The sequence below is a fragment of the Delphinus delphis genome, chromosome 6, assembly GCF_949987515.2.
Source record: "Delphinus delphis chromosome 6, mDelDel1.2, whole genome shotgun sequence".
Lineage (NCBI taxonomy): Eukaryota > Metazoa > Chordata > Mammalia > Artiodactyla > Delphinidae > Delphinus > Delphinus delphis.
Genome location: NC_082688.1, coordinates 20,952,176 through 20,975,143, shown reverse-complemented (window position 1 = coordinate 20,975,143; position 22,968 = coordinate 20,952,176). Strand labels below are relative to the sequence as shown.

The window sequence follows — 22,968 nt, the reverse complement described above, 5'->3', positions numbered from 1 at the left end:
ATTTCATGCCATGTGAAAATTAGTGAAATTCAGACTTCTGTGTCCATAACAGTTATGTCCATAATTAAGACATAACTGTGTCCATTCCATAATGTTATTGGAATGTAGCCACGCCCATTTGTCCACCTACTGTATGAGGCTGCTTCTGCACCACAGCAGCAGACAGGAGTTGTTGCAACAGAGACTGTGACCTGAAAAGCCAGAAATATTTACTCTCTGGTCCTTTACCAAAAAAGCTTGCCAACCCCTGATATAAATCATCATCTAGTTTTCTTTTTTAATCTTGCATTTCATTCTTCTTTTTTAAATCGAGGTATAGTTGATGTAGTGCATTTATTTCTTTACATGACCTGATATTTATTTTTGTATTTGGCGTTAGAAAAGGATATAACTTAATTGTTCCCTAACTGGTTAACCAAATTCTCCATCAGCATTTTTTGACTAATCTCTTCCCTCCTCACTATTTGAAGTTCCATAGTTATCATATACTAAATCTGTCCCATCAGTTTAGGGGATGACAGGGTGAATCATCGAGCTATGTGGGCAGGATATATATTACCCAAGAGTTCTCTGGGGATGAGAAGCCCTCACCCCCTGCATTAACACTGAGTGTTCAAGCCAGATGTGCCCGTGCACCATGGTGTCTAACCACTCAGGTTTATTTCCATGTGCAGACACTGTGGTGGGGTCTAGCTTTATTTTTCTGGAGTCCATGGGGGATTGCTGATGGCCAAATGGAGCTGTTTGTTAATGGTTTCTGGTCCTTTATGTTGGATCCTCTCTGGAGCTGGCTGGCTCTTAAAAATCCTTTGAGAGGCAAGGTGACTTGGTATATTTCTCTGGCACTGGTGGATCAGGAATTTAATTGTTTGAAGGGACACGTGAAGGATTGCTCACCACCAGGCCCTACTGCAGATGCAAAGGTGAATGTGGTGGCAGTGGGTACGGGGTCTCTTGGCGGGTAGGTGCTTGTTCCATGAAGTCTCTTGCGACCAGGGGCAGGCGGTGGCCAGCCACCAGCCTCTGCTCTGGCCTCTTGGGGCTGGGCTCCAGTTGTGCCTCTGCTTGTTACTGGCTGAGTGACCTTGGGCCCGTCCTGTAACCTCCCTGGACCTGCTCTCCTAGTAGGAACACGGATAATAAAGCCCACCCTCCACCCCCACCCCCATCCCCACCCTTGTGTTATTTGAAGGGTTGAGAATACTGTGTAAAGCTTGCACAGTGCTCAGAAGATAGTATGAACGTACAATATTTAATTTCTTTATTCTCCCTTGACTTAGAGGTGTGGTGTGTAGATCGCTGTGAAAAAGTATGGATTTTTGTCTCCAAGTCCTGTCATCTTTCTTAGCCCCAAGAGTTTGCTTTCTGTTTTGGAATTTTGTTGTGTCCTGAGTCACTTCAGAGCCCAGGCTCCCAGAGCGCTCAGCTGGCCACCTTCTGCTCTCTGCCAAAGGTGGGTTCAGGTGACAGAGATCCCGCTGGCCAGGTGTTGGAGCCAGGCGGCGCTAACAGCCTGTGAGCTGTTTGTTCATCTGGCCTTAAGTGGATGGCGGTGCGAGATTCCCCACGTGAGTTCCTGCCGTGAGCGTGCTGGCTGTGACAGTGGAAAAGTGACTTGAGTCAGGTATCCCTGAAGCAGATGATGGAAGGTGAGTGGGAGGAGTCTCCTCTGGGAGGCAGCTCCCACCTGGGTTAAGAATGTCAAGTGCCTGGTGACCTTGGTGGACCTTGGTGTAAGCCTTTGCTGAGCACGGTCATTTTGGCAGGACTCGCCCTCTTGTCCTAAGGATGGGCTTTGTGGATTTAACCACAGCACAAACGGCAGTTGAACTTGTGTTTACTCGATTTTGCTAGAACTGCGGGAATTTATAATCCTCTGTAATTTACCTGTGTTTGAAACATGATCCCCCTGGTGTGGCCAGACTCTTTTTTTCTGCTGAGGGGACATTCATCAGAGTCCCCCAGGGCACCCGACCTTATTGTTGACGACACTTCTCACCTGTCCTTTCCTCTCCGTGGCATCTACCACCTGGCTCAGGTACCATTCGGGGGCGGGGGGAGGTGTGCCTGGACAATTACAAGACCTCCCTAAATGAGCCCTCTCTTTTCTCCGATTTCCTCCCCTTTCTATCTGATCTGTGTGTTTTTTCTGAAGTCTTTTTGAAAAAGTTACGTGCGAGTGCCACTTTTCTGCTTAAAAGCTTAGCCACGGCCTGTGGGGTGCGCCTCAAATTCTTCAGCCTGTTATTTAAGATCCCTCAGAGTCTGGAGCTCATTGGACCTCCAGGCCTTGCTTCCAGCCACCGCCCCTGGGCGGCTCCTGTTCTGTCCACAGTGATGGTCCCCAGCTGTGCCCTCCGCGCCTCACCCTGTGGCAGTTCTGCTGAGGCCGCGCTCCACGCCAGGAGCACCTTTTCCCTGCCGAGTGGCTAGTCGCTGTGTACAGGGGCTTCCACAGGCATTCTCCATACTCTCCGTGCGGCCTGGCCACCTGGATCGGGTGACCTTGCCATTTTCCAGCGAGCGTTGGTGAACTTAAGTGGTTTTCTTACTGCCGCATAGCTGGTGGGAGAGCTGGAATGTGAGGCCAGGCCTTGTGCGGTCAGGCTGCCTCTCCGGAGCCGCCCTCGCCCTCGGAGGGCAGAGTTACTCGCGGCTGCTCTGGACTCCAGCACGGCAGTTTTTCCTTATTCACGTATTTATCTCATCACATCACGTTGCTGTTTCTCCTGGGTCTGGGCCACACCCCCGTACTCCACCCCAAAACTTGTTTCCTCAAACAAATCCCGTATCAGCTTGCTTTCCGTGCATCTGGAATAGTACCTGGTACTCAGCGGGAACTCGATAAATGTTTGTTTGGATGGATGCATGGATGAGTAGCTTTTTCTTTCCATATCCTCTAATTTGTGGTGTGAGGGAGGATAGTACCCTGGTAATTAGGCTACTTAAAACTCCCGTGTGTTGGAAAACATCTCTCTTTTGGTCTATAGAAGAAATAGAAAGTGATAATTATTTTGTCCCATTCCCTCTGCCATCTCACAGAGATTCCTTGGAGAAAGATGCTGAAAACATATTTAATTATATATATTGTAGGAATGTAATCCTTTAGCGAAATTTTGTCAAACAAGCTAGACCTAGGAGTGGCTTTGAGGAAAGCTGACCCTCCTTTAACCTATCAGCCTCCACCCACCCCACGACCACAACCTGAACTGAAAAATATTAGTCGTCTTCGCTTTGGACAGTTGACGTTTCTCTCTGTCATACGTAAAATGTAAATGAAAGCATCTTGAGAAATCCTTGCTGTTTATTGATCTCTTGTGTATTGGCTTCAAGACAAGCCTCCCCGCCTCCCCATGGCGATGGATACCAGCACCACCATGTGGGAGCTGCCTCCTTTCTGACTTTGTTTTATCCTCATGGTTTATAGGAAAATAAGGTTGCAGTTTTTTCCCTCATTCATTCCTTGACTTCCTTTATGTGTTTCTGCCCCCTTGACATTTGTACCCTCCTTCCACTGACCCTTATTCACAGGGCTTGTTTCTGCCTCTGAGCTCAGAATGCCCACATGAGGGGGCCACACCGACCAGTATGAAGTGTAGGGCCCTTTTCTTGCATGTCCTTCCTTCCTGCCTTTTTCCCACTTTTCTTGTCTGGTTACTTAGTTGTGAAACTCCTTTAAGCTGTTTTGGTTTAGAATGTCCTATTCCCGCTTTTTCTTTCACTCCTTATTGTTTAGACTATGATCAGACTCTTGGTTGTTGAGTTCCTTCTTCTTTCCCAATAAATCTATTCACCGTGGAAATAAAAAAGAAATCCCCTATGTCCGGTCTGAGTCATGTCAGTAGGAATGTGGGAATTAGAGCTGGAGCAGCCAGGTAGCCAGGTGAATCTCAAGCCTGGAAATCCATCTGCACTTTTGGGGGGAGGCGGGCATGCTTCAGGCTTCTAAAAAGGATGCCATGGGGGGATCCTCAGGCTTCGAAGAGTTTCACAGAAAAACATCTCTTTTAGCTCCTAGCTCTTCTAGCCGCTGAATCAACACAACAGTGTTTAATACCACAAGACCAGTATTGAGAGAATCCTTTTAGGTGAACACTTGTTTCAAGCTAGTGTGACCTATTTGAGTATGGTCACATATTTCCTAACAAATTCTCATCCCAGGTTAGTTTCAGGTTTGGGTTGAGGGTTTAAGGACTTCCCTACCCCTAATGGTAGGGTCTGAGCGTCACAAATCATTGAACGTCACAAATCATTGATCGTGAGAGTACTCTGCTGAGGGGCAATTTGAACTTGGAGAGCTCGTGGAAGTTCAAATATACTTCTGCTTCCTTTTTTGAGAGAGACAGTTTAGAATCAGGAGTGCTTAACTTTTTTCCCCCATAGGTATTTTTGGGACTCTAAAAATGATAGGTTCTCTCCAAAGGAAAATTCAAATTCACGAGTGCACGTGCAGAACCTTGCTCGTAATTTTTGGCATGAGGTGTCTTTGGATTCTAGAGAAAGCGTCCCTATTATAGAGGAATGGTGAGCTTCAGGTAGTTTTTGAGGCAAGGACACTTTCAGTCTTGCTCAGTGCTCAAGGCTTTTTAAAAGCACAGCTGAGTGGTGTGGCTGTAAGCGTGGACTTAACAGTAACCACTTCACATGAATTGGTAGTAGAGTCCTGCCCGGGTCTGTTGCTCACTTGAATGCTTTTTGCCCTTGAAAAGGTTTGGTCTGAGGTGATGATTAATCAACAAGTATTTGATCACCTAGTAGATATTCAGCTCTGTATAGTATATCGTTTCATCTAGGTCCCTGTTGTGAACATGCGCTTTCCTTTAACTTCCCATAGGCATCTGACTTGTTTCATCAGACACTGAGGGCATTCCACATATGCAGTGCTGTGTCAGGTGGTAGCACAAAAACGTGTCCATTAGGACCAGCTTTGAAAGGTGAACAAATGGTACAGTTAAGGAGTGTTGTATGAAGGGTGGGAAAGAACTAACGTATATTAAGGGATTAAGTAGCACATTATTTGTGTTTTCTTTAATCCTTACACCCTCCATGTCATAGATGGAGAAACTGGGTCTCAGAGAGATTGAGTACCTTCCTCCAGACCTCTGAGGAGCAAAGCCAGAATTCAAGCCCAGCCATGTGGACTCTAAGCCCAGACTATCTATCTATCTTTCTTCTTCCCTCCCTCCCTCCCTCCCTCCCTCCCTCCCTCCCTCCTTCCCTCCTTCCCTCCTTCCCTCCTTCCCTCCTTCCCTCCCTCCCTCCCTCCCATGCCTCTTCTGTTAAAGACCAGAGGTGGATGGAGTGGGTTAGTGTTGGGAGAGTGTAGAAATGAGACCCTTAGACTGAGTATCCCCAGTAGGTTAACTTCATGACCTTTATGAAACATTATTTCTCCTCTGTTAATTACCACCCATCATGTAACTGTTTCTCAGTTGGTCTTTAGAGCTGTTTATCTGCTGTGTGCATCACTCCCCTTTTGTGGAGCATCCAGCTTGTGTGGTACCACAGTATTGAGAGAGTGACCAAAGACCTGGTGGTCACGTTACCACCCGAGTGGCCTCATGCATGCTACTTCCGAGTCTTTTCTTGTAAGTGACACAAACAACTTGGGTGATCTGAGGGATTCTCCGCCCCAGGCCCTCGCGTGATTTTGGTGCAGAAATGTCAGAGGGGAGTGCCTTTATTACTTAGCTTTCAGTTGGCAGAATGCATCCAGGTGGGACGGAAAGAGAGCAGGTGTTTAGTTAGAGTCACGTTCTCTTTGTTGTGTACTTTTGGGGGAGGTTCAATTCGTGTCTTTAAAAAGCTGTCTGCTTGGGCATTTGAGTCCTCCAGATCGTGCACGTACTTGACCAGCAGCAGAGGCAGAACCTTTGTGTGGTGGGTCCTAGTTATCATTCAGTTAGGGACAAGCTTTTGGAAATACCTCTCCTTCTTCAGAGGTCATGGTTTCTCAGCATGGAATGTCCATGCCAAGCTCTCCCACCATCTTGTTTTTCCATTTGGCAAATTTTCTTGTTCTTCTCCAGTTGCCCCAGCATCCTTTGTGCCCCTCCTTCATTTTGCATGGACCTTCGTTATACCCCATATTGCGTTGCATCATAGGTAGAGGTTTTTGTGTACACTTGCCCAGCCAGACTGAGTCATTTGAACACATCCTGGTAGCTCTGTGTCAGCACTTTGTCCAATGTGTGTTAGGTGTTTCACTCTGTGGTTGAAACAGTGTATCCTCTTTAGAAGGAATGAAAAGAGATCATGTTTAAATTCATCTGAGAGCGGGAGAAAAATCTTTGCTCCCGACAATCACAAGAATGTCTGGAGAGCTGATTGCTAGTCTGGAGATCCTTAGAAAAAGCTAGTAATAGACATTGGAAACTGAGCCAAGGAATGTGGACTTGGGCTCTTACATTTTGACTTCGTTTGTGATCTTGTTGGAGGTCGTCTTTTGCATCAGGCCAATGGGTGGATTTTACTTGAAGGGAGAGTTTCTAATAGAAAAGCTGGGGAAACATTTTCAGGGTTTTTTTTTGCGGTATGCGGGCCTCTCACTGCTGTGGCCTCTCCCGTTGCGGAGCACAGGCTCCGGACGCGCAGGCTCAGCAGCCATGGCTCACGGGCCCAGCTGCTCCGCGGCATGTGGGATCTTCCCGGACCGGGGCACGAACCCGCGTCCCCTGCATCAGCAGGCAGACTCTCAACCACTGCGCCACCAGGGAAGCCCACATTTTCAGTTTTGAAACGACTTTATTAACCTACAAATAATTAAAGGTGATCTCTTAACCTATGTGTAAAGAAGAAGAGTCTTTCCCTCATATGTGATGATCCAGAATCCAAAGTGGGAAAATGTAAGACTGTTCAGAGAAGATGCTAACCTAGAAACCACAGACTGCTGGGCCTTGGGAACTTGCAGAAACTTGTGGAAGCAACCTTGGAGGTTATGGAGAATATTGGAGATGGGATTCTGGGGCAGGGGTGGGAAAGAAGGAAGACTGAACTTCTACTGATAATCAAATAGGGTCCTAGGACTTAAGTCATATGGTTAAGATGCATTTTGAATAATTCTACAGTTACCAAAAAAAAAAAAAGATAAATCCCTACATCTTAAAATTCCATATTGTTTACACACTATCTCTTACCTAGATTTTTTAAATTACATAGACATTTTAATAATTATATGTATTAGTCTTGCTGTGGTTAATAAACCACAAATTCCAAAAATACAGAGGTTTGCAGCAAACATTAATTTCTAGATCGAGTTATGTGTCAGTGGCTGGGAGTCCATTGCTATGGCTCTTTTCCACAAGTCTTCCCTTCTGAAGGCAGGAGAGAGCACATGAGGAGGAGAGAGCACATGAGAGCTGATGGAAACATGCAGTGGCTCTTAAAGTGTCTGCTCCCATCTGGTGTACGTCACATTTGCTCATGTGCCATTGGCCAGAGCCTGTTACGTAGCCAAGCCAACAGTCACTGGACTCGAGTGGAGATATGCCCTCCGGTCGGCAGTCACTTGGCAATAGTGAGTGTGTATAATCCACTTAAAGGTACAGAGTTAATAATTGCAAACGATACTACAGTCTACCATGTAGTTTGTGTCTTCTCCTTTTGTCACTGAATGTTATTTAGTAAATACCTGACATCAGTTTAGATTTATCATTTTTAAAAGTTTTAAATACATTTTCACCCTATTATGTGTATTATAGTTTTAGATTAATTTTCGAAGAAACGAACCTTTTGCAAGGAAGCGATGTGGTAGATCGCTGCGTGTTTCTTCTTGAACGATTGCAGTGCGTGGAGCTCTGTTGTACGCCGTTGTGCTAGCTCAAGGCTCCAGAACAATTTGAATAATGGGGTGATTCTGTATCAGTCTTGTTTCTGAATTTGGTAGACATGCCTCCAGTGTTTTATATTGTTTCCTGCTTAAGAAATAGATTATTGAGATCTAATTCACATACCGTAACAGTCACCATTTCAAACTATATTACAGTTGAGTGGATTTTAGTATAATCACAGCATTGTGCAAACATCATTACTATCTAATTCCAGAATATTTTGTTACCCAAAAAAGAAACCTCATATTTATTAAGTGTTCACTCCTGTTTTCCCCTTCCCTTCAGCCCCTGGCAACCAGAAGTCTTCTTTCTATCTTTGTGGATTTGCCTGTCTGGATTCTTCATATAAATGGAATTATATATGTGGCCTTTCATGTCTGGCTTCTTTCACTTAGAGCAGTGTTTTCAAGGTTCATTGCTGATGTTTTCCGACTTATACCCTTTAACAGATTTAGGAACCTTCCTTTTATTTCTTAATTTTACTTAGAGATTTTAATAGAATGGCTGATTTTTACCAGTGTATGATACCAATAAGCATTTTGGTAGTTGCGGGCATGATTATATTGGACAGTGATCCTATTATCAGTTAATGTAATGAATAGCATTAATAAATTTCTTAATGTTAAATCACTTTTGATTTCTTGGATTATGTTTGACTCAATCCTGGTATATTATTTTTCTTTCTTTTTGAAAAAATTCTTCTAATGTACCATTTGCTGTTACTTTACTGACGAAGTCTGCACTTACATCTGATTTCCTTTTTTGTCATACTATTTTGATATCAGATATAGGTAACCCTTATAAACTGATTTGAAAGTTTTTTCATTTTTAAATGTGTTTTAGAATGTTCTAATAAAACAGGACTTGCTCCCTGAGGTTCATTAGAGCTCAGTTGTAAAACCATTGGGGCTTAGCTCACCTTTCAGTAAAAGTTCTCTGACAGCAGTTCTGAGGTTATTTAGTTGTTTAGGTTTTCTACATCAATTTAATTTCTCTTTGGCCGTACATTTTCCTGCAATGTATGGCCAAAGAGGCTTCCAGGTTTATTAGCATAGCTATTCATAGCACATCCTTGTAATTTATAATCATACACAGAGGTAAGATTTAAATCATTATTGCCTGCTCATTTTTCCCCTCCTTCTTTCTATATTTAATTCTATATTTATTCTATATTAATACAATTCTATATTTAATTCTTTTAGAAGAATTAAATTTTGGTTTTATTTATAACTTTTACTCTTTCTTTTCTGTTTTCAATTTATGCTTTAATTTTTTTTTTTTTTGCAGTACGCAGGCCTCTCACTGTTGTGGCCTCTCCCGTTGCGGAGCACAGGCTCCGGACGTGCAGGCTCAGGGGCCATGGCTCACGGGCCCAGCCGCTCCGTGGCATGTGGGATCTTCCCGGACCAGGGCACGAACCCGTGTCCCCTGCATCGGCAGGTGGACTCTCAACCACTGTGCCACCAGGGAAGCCCTGCTTTAATTTTTTTATTCCCTCTTTCCTTTTTTTTTTAGATATTTATTTATTTATTTAGCTACACTGAGTCTTAGTTGCGGCAGCTGGGCTCCTTTAGTTTCAGATCGAGTGCTCCTTAGCAGTGGCATGTGAACTCTTAGTTGAGGCATGCACATGGGATCTAGTTCCTTGACCAGGGATCAAACCCTGGCCCCCTGCATTGGGAGTGCGGAGTCTTAACCACTGCGCCACCAGGGAATTCCCCCTCTTCCACTTTCTTTCCTTTTTTTTTTTTTAATTGGGGTATAGTTGTTTTACAATGTTGTGTTAGTTTCTACTGTACAGTGAAGTAAAGTACAGTTCTCTTCCACTTTGACTTTTTTTTTTTTAAATGGGAGCACAAGGTAGATGTGGACTAAAGTGTAGTGTTTTATGGGATAAATCTTTTCAAATGTATATATTTATCTGCTCTTAAGGACTGTGCTGCTTTTCCTCATGTATTGGTTTTCTTGGGTCTGAATGATGAGTTGATATAGGCTGGTATATTTTTCGGTTTTCTTGTGTCTGATGAGGTAATACAGGCCTGCTATTTGCCTCTCACCAGAAGAAGTGAATTATTGGATCCCCTGTTTCTTTTTCTCTCTTTCTTTCTTTCTTTCTTTTTTTTTTTTTTTTTGCCTCACTGCACGGCTTGCGTGATCTTAGTTCCCCGGCAGTGAGAGCACCTAGTTCTAACCACTGTACTGCCAGGGAATTCCCTGGATCTCCCTGTTTCTACTTGATGTTAGAATTGTCTTCTTGGATCTTAGGTTGAGTGGAATAATAGTTGACAAATCAGTTGAGTGGTCTCCCCTTGGGAAAAGGAATCAGAAGAAAGAAAACCGGGGTCAGGGACAGTCGGTCAGGAAGACTTGGCCTAGTTCCTCTCTGTGTCTGGATCCAGTATAGCCTGGCTTCCATCTTGTTTTAGGTGCTCTCCCCATCTCGGTAGAGTCCAGCCTTTTCAGAATTTGCGGTCTTGCCTCCTTTGTGCTTGGTGGACCTACCCAGGGCAGCTGACTTCATGCAAGCAGGCGCCTTCTGTTCCCCTGACCTTTCTCTTGCATCTCTACCCCTCCTGGCTAGATGAAGCCCTGGGGGCAAGGCACCGTCTGCTGGTGGGCCTCACATGGTGTGTCTACCTGTGCTGGCATCCCCTTGCTCACAGCAGCCAGACACTCTGGGGGTCCTCCTTTGCCCCACTGTGGGCCCTTCCATACCCTCATCCCTCCAGACAATTGCAAATTCAAACTAGAGTGTCTGTGAGGGTTTTCGGGACACTTTCTACTTCTTAGGTAACCTTGAGAACCCTAAGTAACCTCAGTGACATGGGTTAAAGATACCTCTTAGTTCTTTTCTCAGTTGAGTCCCAATTGTCTCCTGTAGGAAATCTTCAAAACTTTTGGCATTTGGATGATGCCCTTTCCTAGTTTCTAATCTGGTACTCATTCCAGTCACTATGCACCCCTCACCCGCACCCCCACTGCTCTTTCTCTCCCGTTCTTCAGGTGGTTGTTGTCTGGAACGGGGAAAGAGGGAGAAAGCAAAGACCTGAGCTTATTAATTCGCTGCATTTATCTAGAAGTCTAGATTTATAATTTTTCAATGAGTGTGTAACATTGTTATTAATGTAAACACGATCATTTCCTGGTTAGCGAGCCTTTGGAGCTTTTCCAGGGTTCACTCTGTGTTCTTTGATCTGTTATGAACATCTGTGAACAGAACAATTTGGAGGTTTTCCCTTTGAAGTTACTGCCCATAGTTGGCCTAAATTTAACTTGACAGCAAAGTCAGCAGTCAGGAGTGTTCCGTTCAGTGTGTGCAGGGCACATTCATTCTTCAGGCATCTCCCGTGTGCCTGGCGGGAGAGAGGGCCGTTAAGACAAGTCAGGTACAGTGTGCATTCAGAGAGCCCTCGTTCTCCCGTAGCGGTCGGGATGCCTCGAGAGGCTTCGGCAGGCTTTTCTGAAACGAGATCATCACGTTGCCCGCACTCCTCTAATAGTATCAGAAAGAGAAATTAGAGTGTTTTCGCATGACTTGTTTTTATTAAGTCTGTATTGGCCCTTAAGGTATACCACTTTCTTTCATCAACCCTATGTTTAATGTAATACAGAATTTTGCTGGTGACTAACGTTATTTTAATAATCTCTCTTGCGGCTGGCTGACCACAATGGTGGATCTTATAACTGAAATTCTTTGAGCGAGGGCAGTTTCCAAAGTGTCCTGGTTATGTATTCCTCTTCCTAAGTAAAAAGGGGTGATGGGGAGAAGAAATTCTCTTATAACTGAAACTACGTAGCAAGAATTGATATTTTGGAGCGTTGAGGAGTTTTCATGTATTTATCAGCTGTGTAGTTGTAACTCTCACAAGGGCTACCGTAGATATATCTATTGCCACAGGGAAGTCATTAAGGAAGATGTGGTTAAGGCACCAACTGTGACTCTAGGTGCGATTTTAATTTTCAGCAGCATTTATGGTCTACTGTGAACCCAGCCCCGTAGTCTAAAGGGGATGCCGGAATACTTGCAGACAAGTTGACTTTTTTGTTTGTTTGAGTATTTTAATAGTGATATAGCGCCTACCATGTTCCAGGCACTGTTCCAATTGCTCCATATGCTAACTAACTCAATCCCATTATACCCACTTTATAAATGACGAAGCTGGGGCAATAGAGAGATTAAGGAATTTACTTAAGTCATGCTGCTAGTAAAGAGTAGAACCGGGATTCAAAACTCGGCAGTCCGTCCAGGTTAGCCTCAGTTTGGTTGTCATTCAACAGACGTTTATTGAGTACCTTATATTGGCAAGAGATTGAGTTGGGTCACTTCTAGAACTCATTCATTCATCAAATACTTACTGAGTACCTACTGTGTTCCAGAAGACACAGTCTCTGCTCCTGTTGAATTTACAGACTGGTGGGAAGTCAGACAGATAATTAACATATAATATATTTTTAGACAGTGGTAAGTCCTATGATGAAAATAAAGCCAGGGAAGGGACTGGAAAATGATGGAGGGTGCAGGAATGTTTTTAGATTTTTGTGGGCTGAGAACGCCTCTCTGAGTGGGTGTCATTTGAGCAGAAACCTGTTTGAGGAGAAGAGCCAGGCCAGTGGCAATCGGAGGGGAGAGCAGTGTTCCAGGCAGAGCGAGCAGCAAGTGTGAAGGCCCTGAGGTCCAGACGAGCCAAGGCCAGGTGTGTAGAACAGGATGAGCTGGAGGGCAGTGGGGAGAATGTCTGGGACGAGGTCAGAGACTGTGGTAAGATCATGTTGGCCCTTGTGGGTTATGGGAGGGAGTCTGGATTTTATTTTGAATGTGTTTGGATGGATGTCTTTCAGAGTTCTGAGCAGGGGGGTAACAGGTTTTGATTGACCTTTTCCAGGGAGCATTCTGGCTGCAGTAAGGAGGACTGACGGTAGGGCAGCAACAGTGAAACAGGAGGCTTTTGTGTTGAGCCAAGGGATTCTCTCACTTCTTGTAATTCGTGTTAGTTGTAAAGGTGCTGCCCTCCCACAATACGTGCTCTAGAACTCAGGTCTCAGTGAAGCAAACCCGCTACCGGAGGACTCTGAGGGTAGAGGAGCCTGGGTCACTGAGTCCACCTAAGCCCCTGCCCTTTCCTCCTGAGATTTTTGTCTTTTCCCTCCACGTTTGTTTCTCATGGGGACCATATCTTGAGGGGAGTTATCTGGGGGATAACTTGTATTAAGACCCTAAGGGAAAATGTAAACATTCCTCAACTGGCTTTAAAAACAGAAGCTTCATGTTTACCCAGAAGGATTTATGGCCAGAGAATGGAGATGAGGGACAGTGTTGGGTTGGGGAAAGCCATCCAGCTTGATAACACCCTTGAACTAGGAACCAGATACCTTAGCTCAACTCAGTAGAGTGATAACTGGCTTCCATACATTTGGATACAGAAGTCCTTCACCTTTTTGAGTCGGCTTCCTCATCAGTAGAGATAGTAGCTGTCTGCTAACCTCACCACGTTGAGGTTGACATAGAGGGCAGCGAAATAAGAATGTGGAAGCCCTGCGCACAGACGTGCCATGGAAGGCGGAGACGGTAGCAGCCCTTTATAGGAAAGTCCAGGCATCCGTAGCTCATTTGCTATTCATATATGCTCAAATGATATTACGGGAAGCACCCTGTAGTAAGGGTGTGGGTATCTTCCCTGGTTGTGTAGTCCTAAAGGAAAGAATCTGCTGTGTGACAAGGTCTGGGTGACTTTCTCCTCCCCAACCCCCGCTAACTGATTTGAGAAATAGTTCAGTTCCCACTGTCTGGCCAAGATCTTTTAGACCTTTATGTGGGCCGTTCCTGGAGGGTTATTGGCTGAGGTCCCCAGAGCAAAGGTTAGGGGAGTTGAGGTTAGGGGAGTTGTCCTGGAGTCACTGGGAGACGGGCAGACAGATGGATGGATAATCACAGACACACAAAGGTGAACAAGGCACAGTTACAGTTGTTGGATGCACAGTGCTTATGGATAAGTTATATATGTAAATAAATGAATAAAACTGTGAAAATTGCTTCAGTGGAAGTATCTTCAAGGTATTGAGAAGGGAGTGACTAATTTTGTCAGGGGCTGGATCCAGGAAGGATTCTAGAAGGAGGGGGCATTTGAGAAGATTTCTGTGAGATCCTGGGAGCCCTCTACATAAAAAAGAGGGGTGTGTGTGTGTGTGTGTGCGCGTGCGCGCGCACGCGCTATGTAAGCAACGATGAGAAAATATGAAACAGCATAGTGGGTTCCAGGATCAGTTCAGGCCAGATTGTGGAAAATTGCTGTCTGAGCTGATGTTGGCTTATCTGACTAAAGGTTTTGAATTCATTCTTTCTTTTGTGCAATGTTTAGCCATAGGTGATGGAGCCTTTCTGAGGCCCAGTGAGCTAGTGTTGTTAAAATATAAGGGTGGGCCCCTCAGTGCCTAGCATGGTGCCTTGCCTGAGGTCAGTGTTTAAATATTTACTGAAATGATGAAGACGTGATGGTTGTCTCAGAGCTCCAGAGAAGATGTCCCCCCACTGATCCTTAGACCCTGGGATTTGGACACTGCATGCCCTCAGTGACATCAGTGTGCTGAGGAAGCAGGTCGTGGGATGCTGCTGTAGCTAGGTTCTGTGGTCCATAAGGAGAGCAGCTGCTGAGGGGCTTGCCTTCCCAGCTGACAAGACCCTGGGCTGAGAAGTGGAGGGGTGAGGTCCATTCCCATGAGTACCTTCTGTGAAATGGTACCCTTTCAGTAATTACAAAAGTATTTTTGACATTGCATAAGTAAGGATGTGATTAAATTATCTGTGGTCAGGGAGACAAAGGAGGGTACCTTTTTTGTTTAGTTTCCATCACCCACTGAGTTGGGTGACATTGCCCTTGACCCCAGACCATGCTTCCCTCTGCCTTGTTCCATACTCTCTTTCCAGATGTGCCGTCTTCATCTGGAGCTTATGGACATGACTGCTAGATTGACTTCTCATTTCCTGTATGTTCTCTTCTCTGGGGGCTAAGTCATATCCAGCCTGCACAGAAGAAGAGATCCTTCTGGGGAAAGACCCACGCCCAGCCTGTGATCTGATTACCCACAGGTCAGGAATGCAAAAAAACATTCCTGACCAAGGCTCTTTGCTTAGTATCATGTCACTTTCTTGCCATATTCCTTAGTCTTTGCCTTCTAATGATTCCAAGGTGACATTCAGAGGCTTTCACATCTACTGCTAGATAGGACTTTGTCCTCTTATCAAATCTTAAAGCCAGAAAAGGTAACTGGCAGACTGCATCTTTTTTGAATAGTATAGGGACATAATTGATTCAAGTGGCTTCCTACTGAGGCCTAAGAAGAAAGAAGTCCATAAGTTTTTAATCTTTCCTTCCCTTTCTTTTCTGGTACTTGCTCCCCCCCACCCCTTTTAAACTTTTTTATTGCGGAAAATTTTAAACACATACAGAAGAGGTGAGAATTTATAGTGAACCTGCAAGTACCAGCTTCAACAGTGATCAGCTTTGGGCCATCTTGTATCATCTATATCCCAACTACCTGACCTTAATTATTTTGAAGCAGATACCACACATCCTATCATTTCATCTGTGAATACTTTAGTTATGTGTTACTAAAAGATGAAGACTTTGTAAAATCATAATACTTCCATTATGACACCTAATAATTCCTTCATGTCATCAAATAATTGATCAATATTCAAAATTTCCCGAATGTCTCAAAGTCTTTTAACCCTGTGTTTTAATCATGACCCACTGCAGTTGTTGATAGGTCTCTTAAGTTTCATTACATCTATAGGTGCTCTTTCCAACTCTGTATTTCTTTTTTCCTTACAATTTATTTATTTATTGAAGAAACTGGGTCTTCGGTTCTCTTTAGCTTCACATTGTGTAGATGCCACTGACTGCGTCCTCGCAGTACTTGTTCTACATGTTCCTCACTCTTGCTGTATTGCCTATAAATTGGTGTTGTGTCTAGAGATTTGTTCAGGACTCATAGCCAGCATATTTGGCAAGCATGCTTCGTAGGTGGTGGTGTGAACTTATTCCAGGAGGCACGTAACGTTTAGCTGTCTCTTTGTGATGGTTGATTAGGTTGTTAAATGTGTTGGATATCTAAGAGGGTTCTGGCCCCTCAGTGTTTACCTGGGCCCAAGTGGCGGTCTTGAGAAAGTGGGAAAAAGAGACAATGTGGTGTGCTCAGGAGTTCTTTCTCTGTCGAAGTCTGACGCCGGTGGTGGCTGTCATGTTCTCTGTCCTTGAACTGCTGCTTCCTGCAGCGCTTGCTGACACGTGAATCGACGGGATTTGGTGTAGAGCATTGCCCGTCGTGTTTCTCTTGGTTGTAAAAGACTCGTTCACTTAAGAAATGGTAAGGAGAGGATCAGATTCTTTGAAAGTTATTTTTGTAGTTAGAGGTGTTTCTTGGTTGGGCTAAACCAGCCGCTGTTGCTGGTGTTCTCCAGGTGTGTGTTTTTAGCTACTTTGTAAGATGATTCTTTTCTTCTTTCAGGATCTCATTTTGCCCAACGGCGGTACTCCAGCAGGCCCTGCAAGTCCGGCTTCTTCATCTTCCCTTCTCAACAGACTACAGCTTGATGATGACATCGATGGTGAGACCAGAGACCTCTTTGTCACGGTTGATGATCCCAAGAAGCATGTCTGTACGATGGAGACCTACATCACTTACAGGATCACCACCAAAGTAGGTCTTTTTATTATCTTCCCCCTGTCTAGAGTGTCTTGGAGAATTGAAGTCCTACCGCCATGATTCCTGCCTTTCCTTTTTCCCTTCCTTTGTACAACTCTGTTCACCTTTATGACAATTGTGAGTGTAGCTTTTTGGGAGAGTGGATATATTCAGATTTAAAAGGATTATGCATAAGTTTTTTTTCGTTTAACCTTAAAATGAAGGAGAAATTGTACTACAGTCTTTCAAATGAAACTTTTTTTTTTTTTTTTTTTTTTTGCGGTACGCAGCCCTCTCACTGTTGTGGCCTCTCCCGTTGCGGAGCACAGGCTCTGGACTCAGCAGCCATGGCTCACGGGCCCAGCCGCTCCGCGGCATGTGGGATCCTCCCGGAGCGGGGCATGAACCCGTGTCCCCTGCACCGGCAGGCGGACTCTCAACCACTGCGCCACCAGGGAAGCCCTCAAATGAAACTTTTAAACCCCGTACTTTCACTTATTTTCTATCATGATATTGTTTAAGATGTTAATATCTCATTACTCTTGAAATTTATTAATCATTGTATCAACCATTGTATCAACCTGAAGGTCTGTGATGAGAACATGATTATAATCTGGTGTAATTAGTCTTTTTACAATTTTTTTAACATCTTTATTGGAGTATAATTGCTTTACAATGGTGTGTTAGTTTTTTATAACAAAGTGAATCAGCTATACATATACGTATATCTCCATATCTCCTCCCTCTTGCATCTCCCTCCCACCCTCCCATCCCACTTATCTAGGTTGCCCCAAAGCACCGAGCTGATCTCCCTGTGCTATGTGGCTGCTTCCAACTATCTATTTTACATTTGGTAGTGTATATATGTCCATGCCACTCTCTCACTTCGTCCCAGCTTACCCATCCCCCTCCCCGTGTCCTCAAGTCCATTCTCTACGTCTGCGTCTTTATTCCTGTCCTGCCCCTAGGTTCTTCAGAACCTTTTTTTTTTTTTTTTAGATTCCATATATATGTGTTAGCATACAGTATTTTTTTCTTTCTGACTTAACTTCACTCTGTATCATAGACTCTAGGTCCATCCACCTCACTACAGATAACACAATTTCCTTTCTTTTTATGGCCGAGTAATATTCCATTGTATATATGTGCCACATCTTCTTTATCCATTCATCTGGCCATGGACACTTAGGTTGCTTCCATGTCCTGACTATTGTAAGTAGAGCTGCAGTGAACATTGTGGTACATGACTCTTTTTGAATTATGGTTTTCTCAGGGTATATGCCCAGTAGTGGGATTGCTGGGTTGTATGGTAGTTTTATTTTTAGTTTAAGGAACCTCCGTGCTGTTCTCCATAGTGGCTGTATCAATTTACATTCCCACCAACAGTGCAAGAGGGTTCCCTTTTCTCCACACCCTCTCCACCATTTATTGTTTGTAGATTTGTGGATGAATGGCCATTCTGACTGGTGTGAGGTGATACCTCATTGTAGTTTTGATTTGCATTTCTCTAATGATTAGTGATGTTGAGCATCCTTTCATGTGTTTGTTGGCGATCTGTATATCTTCTTTGGAGCAATGTCTATTTAGGTCTTCTGCCCATTTTTGGATTGGGTTGTTTGTTTTTTTGTTATTGAGCTGCATGAGTTGCTTGTAAATTTTGGAGATTAATCCTTTGTCAGTTGCTTCATTTGCAAATATTTTCTCCCATTCTGAGGGTTGTCTTTTGGTCTTGTTTATGGTTTCCTTTGCTGTGCAAAAGCTTTTAAGTTTCATTAGGTCCCATTTCTTTATTTTTGTTTTTATTTCCATTTCTCTGGGAGGTGGGTCAAAAAAGATCTTGCTGTGATTTGTCATAGAGTGTTCTGCCTATGTTTTCTTCTAAGAGTTTGATAGTGTCTGGCCTTACATTTAGGTCTTTAATCCATTTTGAGCTTATTTTTGTGTATGGTGTTAGGGAGTGTTCTAATTTCATTCTTTTACATGTAGCTGTCCAGTTTTCCCAGCACCACTTACTGAAGAGGCTGTCTTTTCTCCATTGTATATTCTTGCCTCCTTTATCAGAAATAAGGTGACCATATGTGTTTGGGTTTATCTCTGGGCTTTCTGTCCTGTTCAATTGATCTACATTTCTGTTTTTGTGCCAGTACCATAGTGTCCTGATTACTGTAGCTTTGTAGTATGGTCTGAAGTCTGGGAGCCTGATTCCTCCAGCTCCGTTTTTCTTACTCAAGATTACTTTGGCTATTCAGGATCTTTTGTGTTTCCATACAAATTGTGAAATTTTTTGCTCTAGTTCTGTGAAAAATGCCATTGGTAGTTTGACAGGGATTGCATTGAATCTGTAGATTGCTTTGGGTCGTATAGTCATTTTCACAGTGTTGTTTCTTCCAATCTAAGAACATGGTATCTCTCTCCATCTGTTTGTATCATCTTTAATTTCTTTCATCAGTGTCTTATAGTTTTCTGCATACAGGTAGTTAGTCTTAATGTCAGGGAGAGGAGGAGTAAAAGAGTGGGAACTAATATTTATTAACTTTCTGCCTTGTACCACTATATTACTGCCTTGTCTTTTCCACACCTGGTTCACATTTGAAAATTTGTATGTGTGCAGAGGCATATGCGCTCACACAGTCTGCCCCTGTCTCTTTTGGCACTGGGTAGTATTTCTCAACATTGCTAGGTGCTTAGATGTGTATTATATCCTCAGAGGTCTTAGGATGATATACATACCCCCCATGAATCATTTCCAGTTACTTATTTTTTTCTCCCTAGTGTCAACTTGTACCCTGTAGTCAGTGAAATGCAAAACACACTTTTCTTGAATTTGTGCTCTAAACAGCTGAATGTCAAGGTGATCGCCTGGCACAGCCGTGCTCACCTGTCTTGATGCTTCCCCAGCCCTGCTTGTCCTCCACCCTGCAGTTTCTCTCCCTGTCAGCGGATTCTCAGGCTGATGCCCGTGCTGCAGCTCACCACTCTCTCCTCTGCTGTCTCTCTGTCCTTCCTTCCCCTTTCTCCATTGTGCTCTTATTTCTGTCTCTTTTCCTCTGAGTCAGATAATGTCTTAGGATAACCTTTCCAAGTTCCAGTCCCACATTTTCACTTGGCTTCGAGGACAGCACCTTAAGGGTGAACTTGTTGCAGGATTAAATTTTACTTCTTACCGTGAATTCCACTTCTGATCTCAAACCAGAGTCCTTTTCTTTTCCTGTTTCAAATAGTGACACCAGGTTTAATACGTTGGTGATGCATCTGGAACCTTTTTTCTGAGTGTTGTATTAAAGGACGTGTAGGGATGCGTGGGGATGAGAGAGAGGACAGACGGGAACACAGGGTCCCAAACTCCTGATCTTGTCCCAGCACCCCACTCCTGCTGAGCTTCTCAAGCAAAGTTAATGGTCAGAGGACGAGGTTGTACAAATACTTACTTTATGACTTTGAGCTTTGACTCCCAGGCCTGATTCAGATTCCTGATGACAAAAGCTGGACAAAGTACAGAGCTGCTTTTGCCTGAGGTAAAATGAGCCTAGGGCTGAGAGCCAACGCGGGGAAAGTGTTCCCCACTGAGGTCTAAGGCGTGGCTGTCTTCTCTCTCCAGTGGTGGAGAGAGGCTTTCTCAGGGCTGGCAGATCCTGGCAGTTTTCTCTGTAGGCGTCTAGAAAGTAACATCTCAATAATAGCTAATTATTGAGCATTTACCATATGCTGTACTTTTTTTTGCAGTAGAAACCCTTTAAATTTTATTTTATGTAAGTAATATGTGCTCATTATAGAGAAATTGGAAAACTCAAGTAAGCTAAAACAATAAAATAAAAGAACACTTACAAGCTCACCAGCCAGAAATAATCATTTATAATTCTCTGAACTTTTGTCTCTATCCATTCACAAAAATGAGTATTTTACTTGCGGCCAATTCACTTAATACAATGCAAATGTCTTCCTCTGCTAGTAAATGCCAGTGAGCACACTTATGCCATTGTTTCTAAGACTGCAGTAGTGCTCCGCCATGTGGATGAGCTGTCATTTATTTTGTGCTAAAATAAATGTGCTTTAAATATATCCTCAGTTAATCCTCACACTCCGTGAAGTAGGTACTGGTAGTATTCTTAACTTTTGCAAATGAGGAAACTAAGACACAGCGATATTAAGAAAATTGCTCAAAGACATGCAACTAATACGTGTTAAAACTTGAACCCAGATCTGTCTTGAACCCAGATCTGTCTTGTGCTCTGCTTTCAGAAGACATGGTTTTCCAGAAAGTAACCCGCACCGCCCCTCCCACCCCCCACCCCCCCCCACCAGCACGGTCATCTACTACCATGGCCTGACTGTTGAAATTGATGATGATGTGCAGATAGACTGGAGGTTGGGGAAACAGAGAGCAGCCCTCAGCTCCCTTTGGAAGCCGTCCTCCTCTTGTCTTTTATCCCATCGCCAGATAGTCATCTCCTAGGCTTATGCCCCAATTAATTCCTCTTTTCAGGTGTCTCAGTGGTCAACGCAGGCTAAATGCTGCTGAGGTCAAGTTATATGTAAGAATTACAAAGTGAATGTTAGATTTAATGATGAGAAGGTTATTGATGACTACGGTGAGAGCAGCTTCATTGGGGTGGTGGTACAGCAGTGCGCAGTGGGTTAGGATGAGTGGGAAGTAAGGAAAAGACGTGGTGAGTGTTGGTAGTTTGGCAGTGAAAGTGAGTGAGAGAACAGTAGCTGGAGGAGGGGATGTGGCTTTGAGGGGGAGAGGCATTTTGTTTGCTTTTTAAGGGTGAAAGAGACTTGTTTAAGTGCCACGTGGCCATTGTTGGTGGAGGAGACTGTGGGTTGAAGGTTGGAGAGTAGGATGGAAGCCTCTGAGGAGGTGGGCGGAGAGTGTCCCCGGCAGAAGTGGAGGGGAGGGAGTGGCCTCTCTTGGGGGAAGCATACTTTTCCCATTGTTTCTGGAAGAAGGGAAGTGGTTTGTTTTTGTTTTGTGGCAGGATGTTGAGGGGTTCTTTGCTTATATCTGCAGTTTTCTCTATGAATAGATGATGAGGTCTTCGTGAAGAGTGAAGGGGGAGGTTTCGAAGTGGGGCTTAGAAGCTTTCAAAACTTCTACAGGCTTCGCGTTAACTCACGGAGAGCCGACTAAGGAAGTATGGGGAAAATGGGGAAGAGGGTTGACTAAGGAAGTATCAAGGGATTGTTTGACAGTGTTGCGCGTCCAGTTGTAGAATTTATTGCTTCAGTCAGTGTGTCTCCCTGATTTTGTTTTTCTTCCAGACTGTGCCTAAGTCTAGAAAAGCAGGCAGTAGGTGGTTGCATTTTTGCCAGAGTTGTATGAATGACAGTGTGGAAGGGGCATTCAGGATGTGGGCAAGTAAGATGCTGAAGTGATGGTTGGTGGAATTGATGCTGAGTAAGGAAGAAAGTAAAGACAGGAGTGGATGGATTGTCAAGAACTGTAGGTCCCGAGGCTGAAAAACCAGGGGTACTGGGAGCTGGAAGAGTCCGAAATATAGGAGGTGCCAGTTAGAGAGGGAGATGTGTGAACTTCTGTGTGATGACAGAGTCTGTGGAGAGGCCGTGGCAGTGGAGTGAGGTGTAGCTGGCTTAGCAGTGGGTGTTGTGTGTGGGAACCACCTGCGTCTTGAGGGCACCCAGGTTATGAAGCCCGAGAACGAGGTGCTCTCAGGGGAATCAGGAGGAAGGCCAGAGGTGTCAGCAGATGACAGGTGTGAGGAGAGGTAGAGGTGTCTGTAACCTGATGGCATGAGCCTTGAAAGGATTTTCCGGGGTGGGAGGAGTGGTGTGGAGGGAGCAGGATGTCAACAGCAACTTTTTTTTTTTTTTTTTTTTTTTTTTTTTTCTCGGTACGCAGGCCTCTCACTGTTGTGGCCTCTCCCATTGCGGAGCACAGGTTACGGACGCGCAGGCTCAGCGGCCATGGCCCACGGGCCCAGCCGCTCCGCAGCATGTGGGATCTTCCCGGACCGGGGCACGAACCCGTGTCCCCTGCATCGGCAGGCGGACTCTCAACCACTGCACCACCAGGGAAGCCCTCAACAGCAACTCTTGGTCTTGGTCTTAGAGGTTTGTGAAATGTAAGAACACCAGCAGCTTTCCACTTGATGGGACAGCAAGGGGGCTGTATTCTCGGGAGAGCCAGCTTTCAGAATTTGAGCAGGTTGAGGAACCACAGGACGTTATTACTTACGGGACGGGTGTTCCAGAGAGCTGGGTGGGAAGATCTGAGGAGGAGGAAATAAATGGAAGCTCGTTTCGGAAGAAGGAGGCCGGAACACTCTGCAGCATCACTCACGGGTGCTCTGAGAGCTACAGGGCTTTGAAACAGAATGGGGCTGGCTGGCTGATATTTGATAAGGGAAGAGGTTCTCTTTCGGGGGGAGGGGGTTACTCAGACTTGTTAGGACCCAGCTGTGGCCTGGACGGATGGCATTTCTGATAGAGACAAAGC

General features: G+C 44.5%; 1 protein-coding gene across 1 annotated transcript in view; it reads left to right on the top strand.

Moving 5' to 3' along the window:
* SNX30 (sorting nexin family member 30) overlaps positions 1-22,968 on the top strand; it is a 105,002-nt gene that overhangs the window by 29,264 nt on the left and 52,770 nt on the right. The window contains exon 2 of the mRNA XM_060014313.1: positions 16,335-16,526. Coding sequence (XP_059870296.1) covers positions 16,335-16,526 — 192 coding nt within the window. The remainder of the gene's footprint in view (positions 1-16,334; positions 16,527-22,968) is intronic.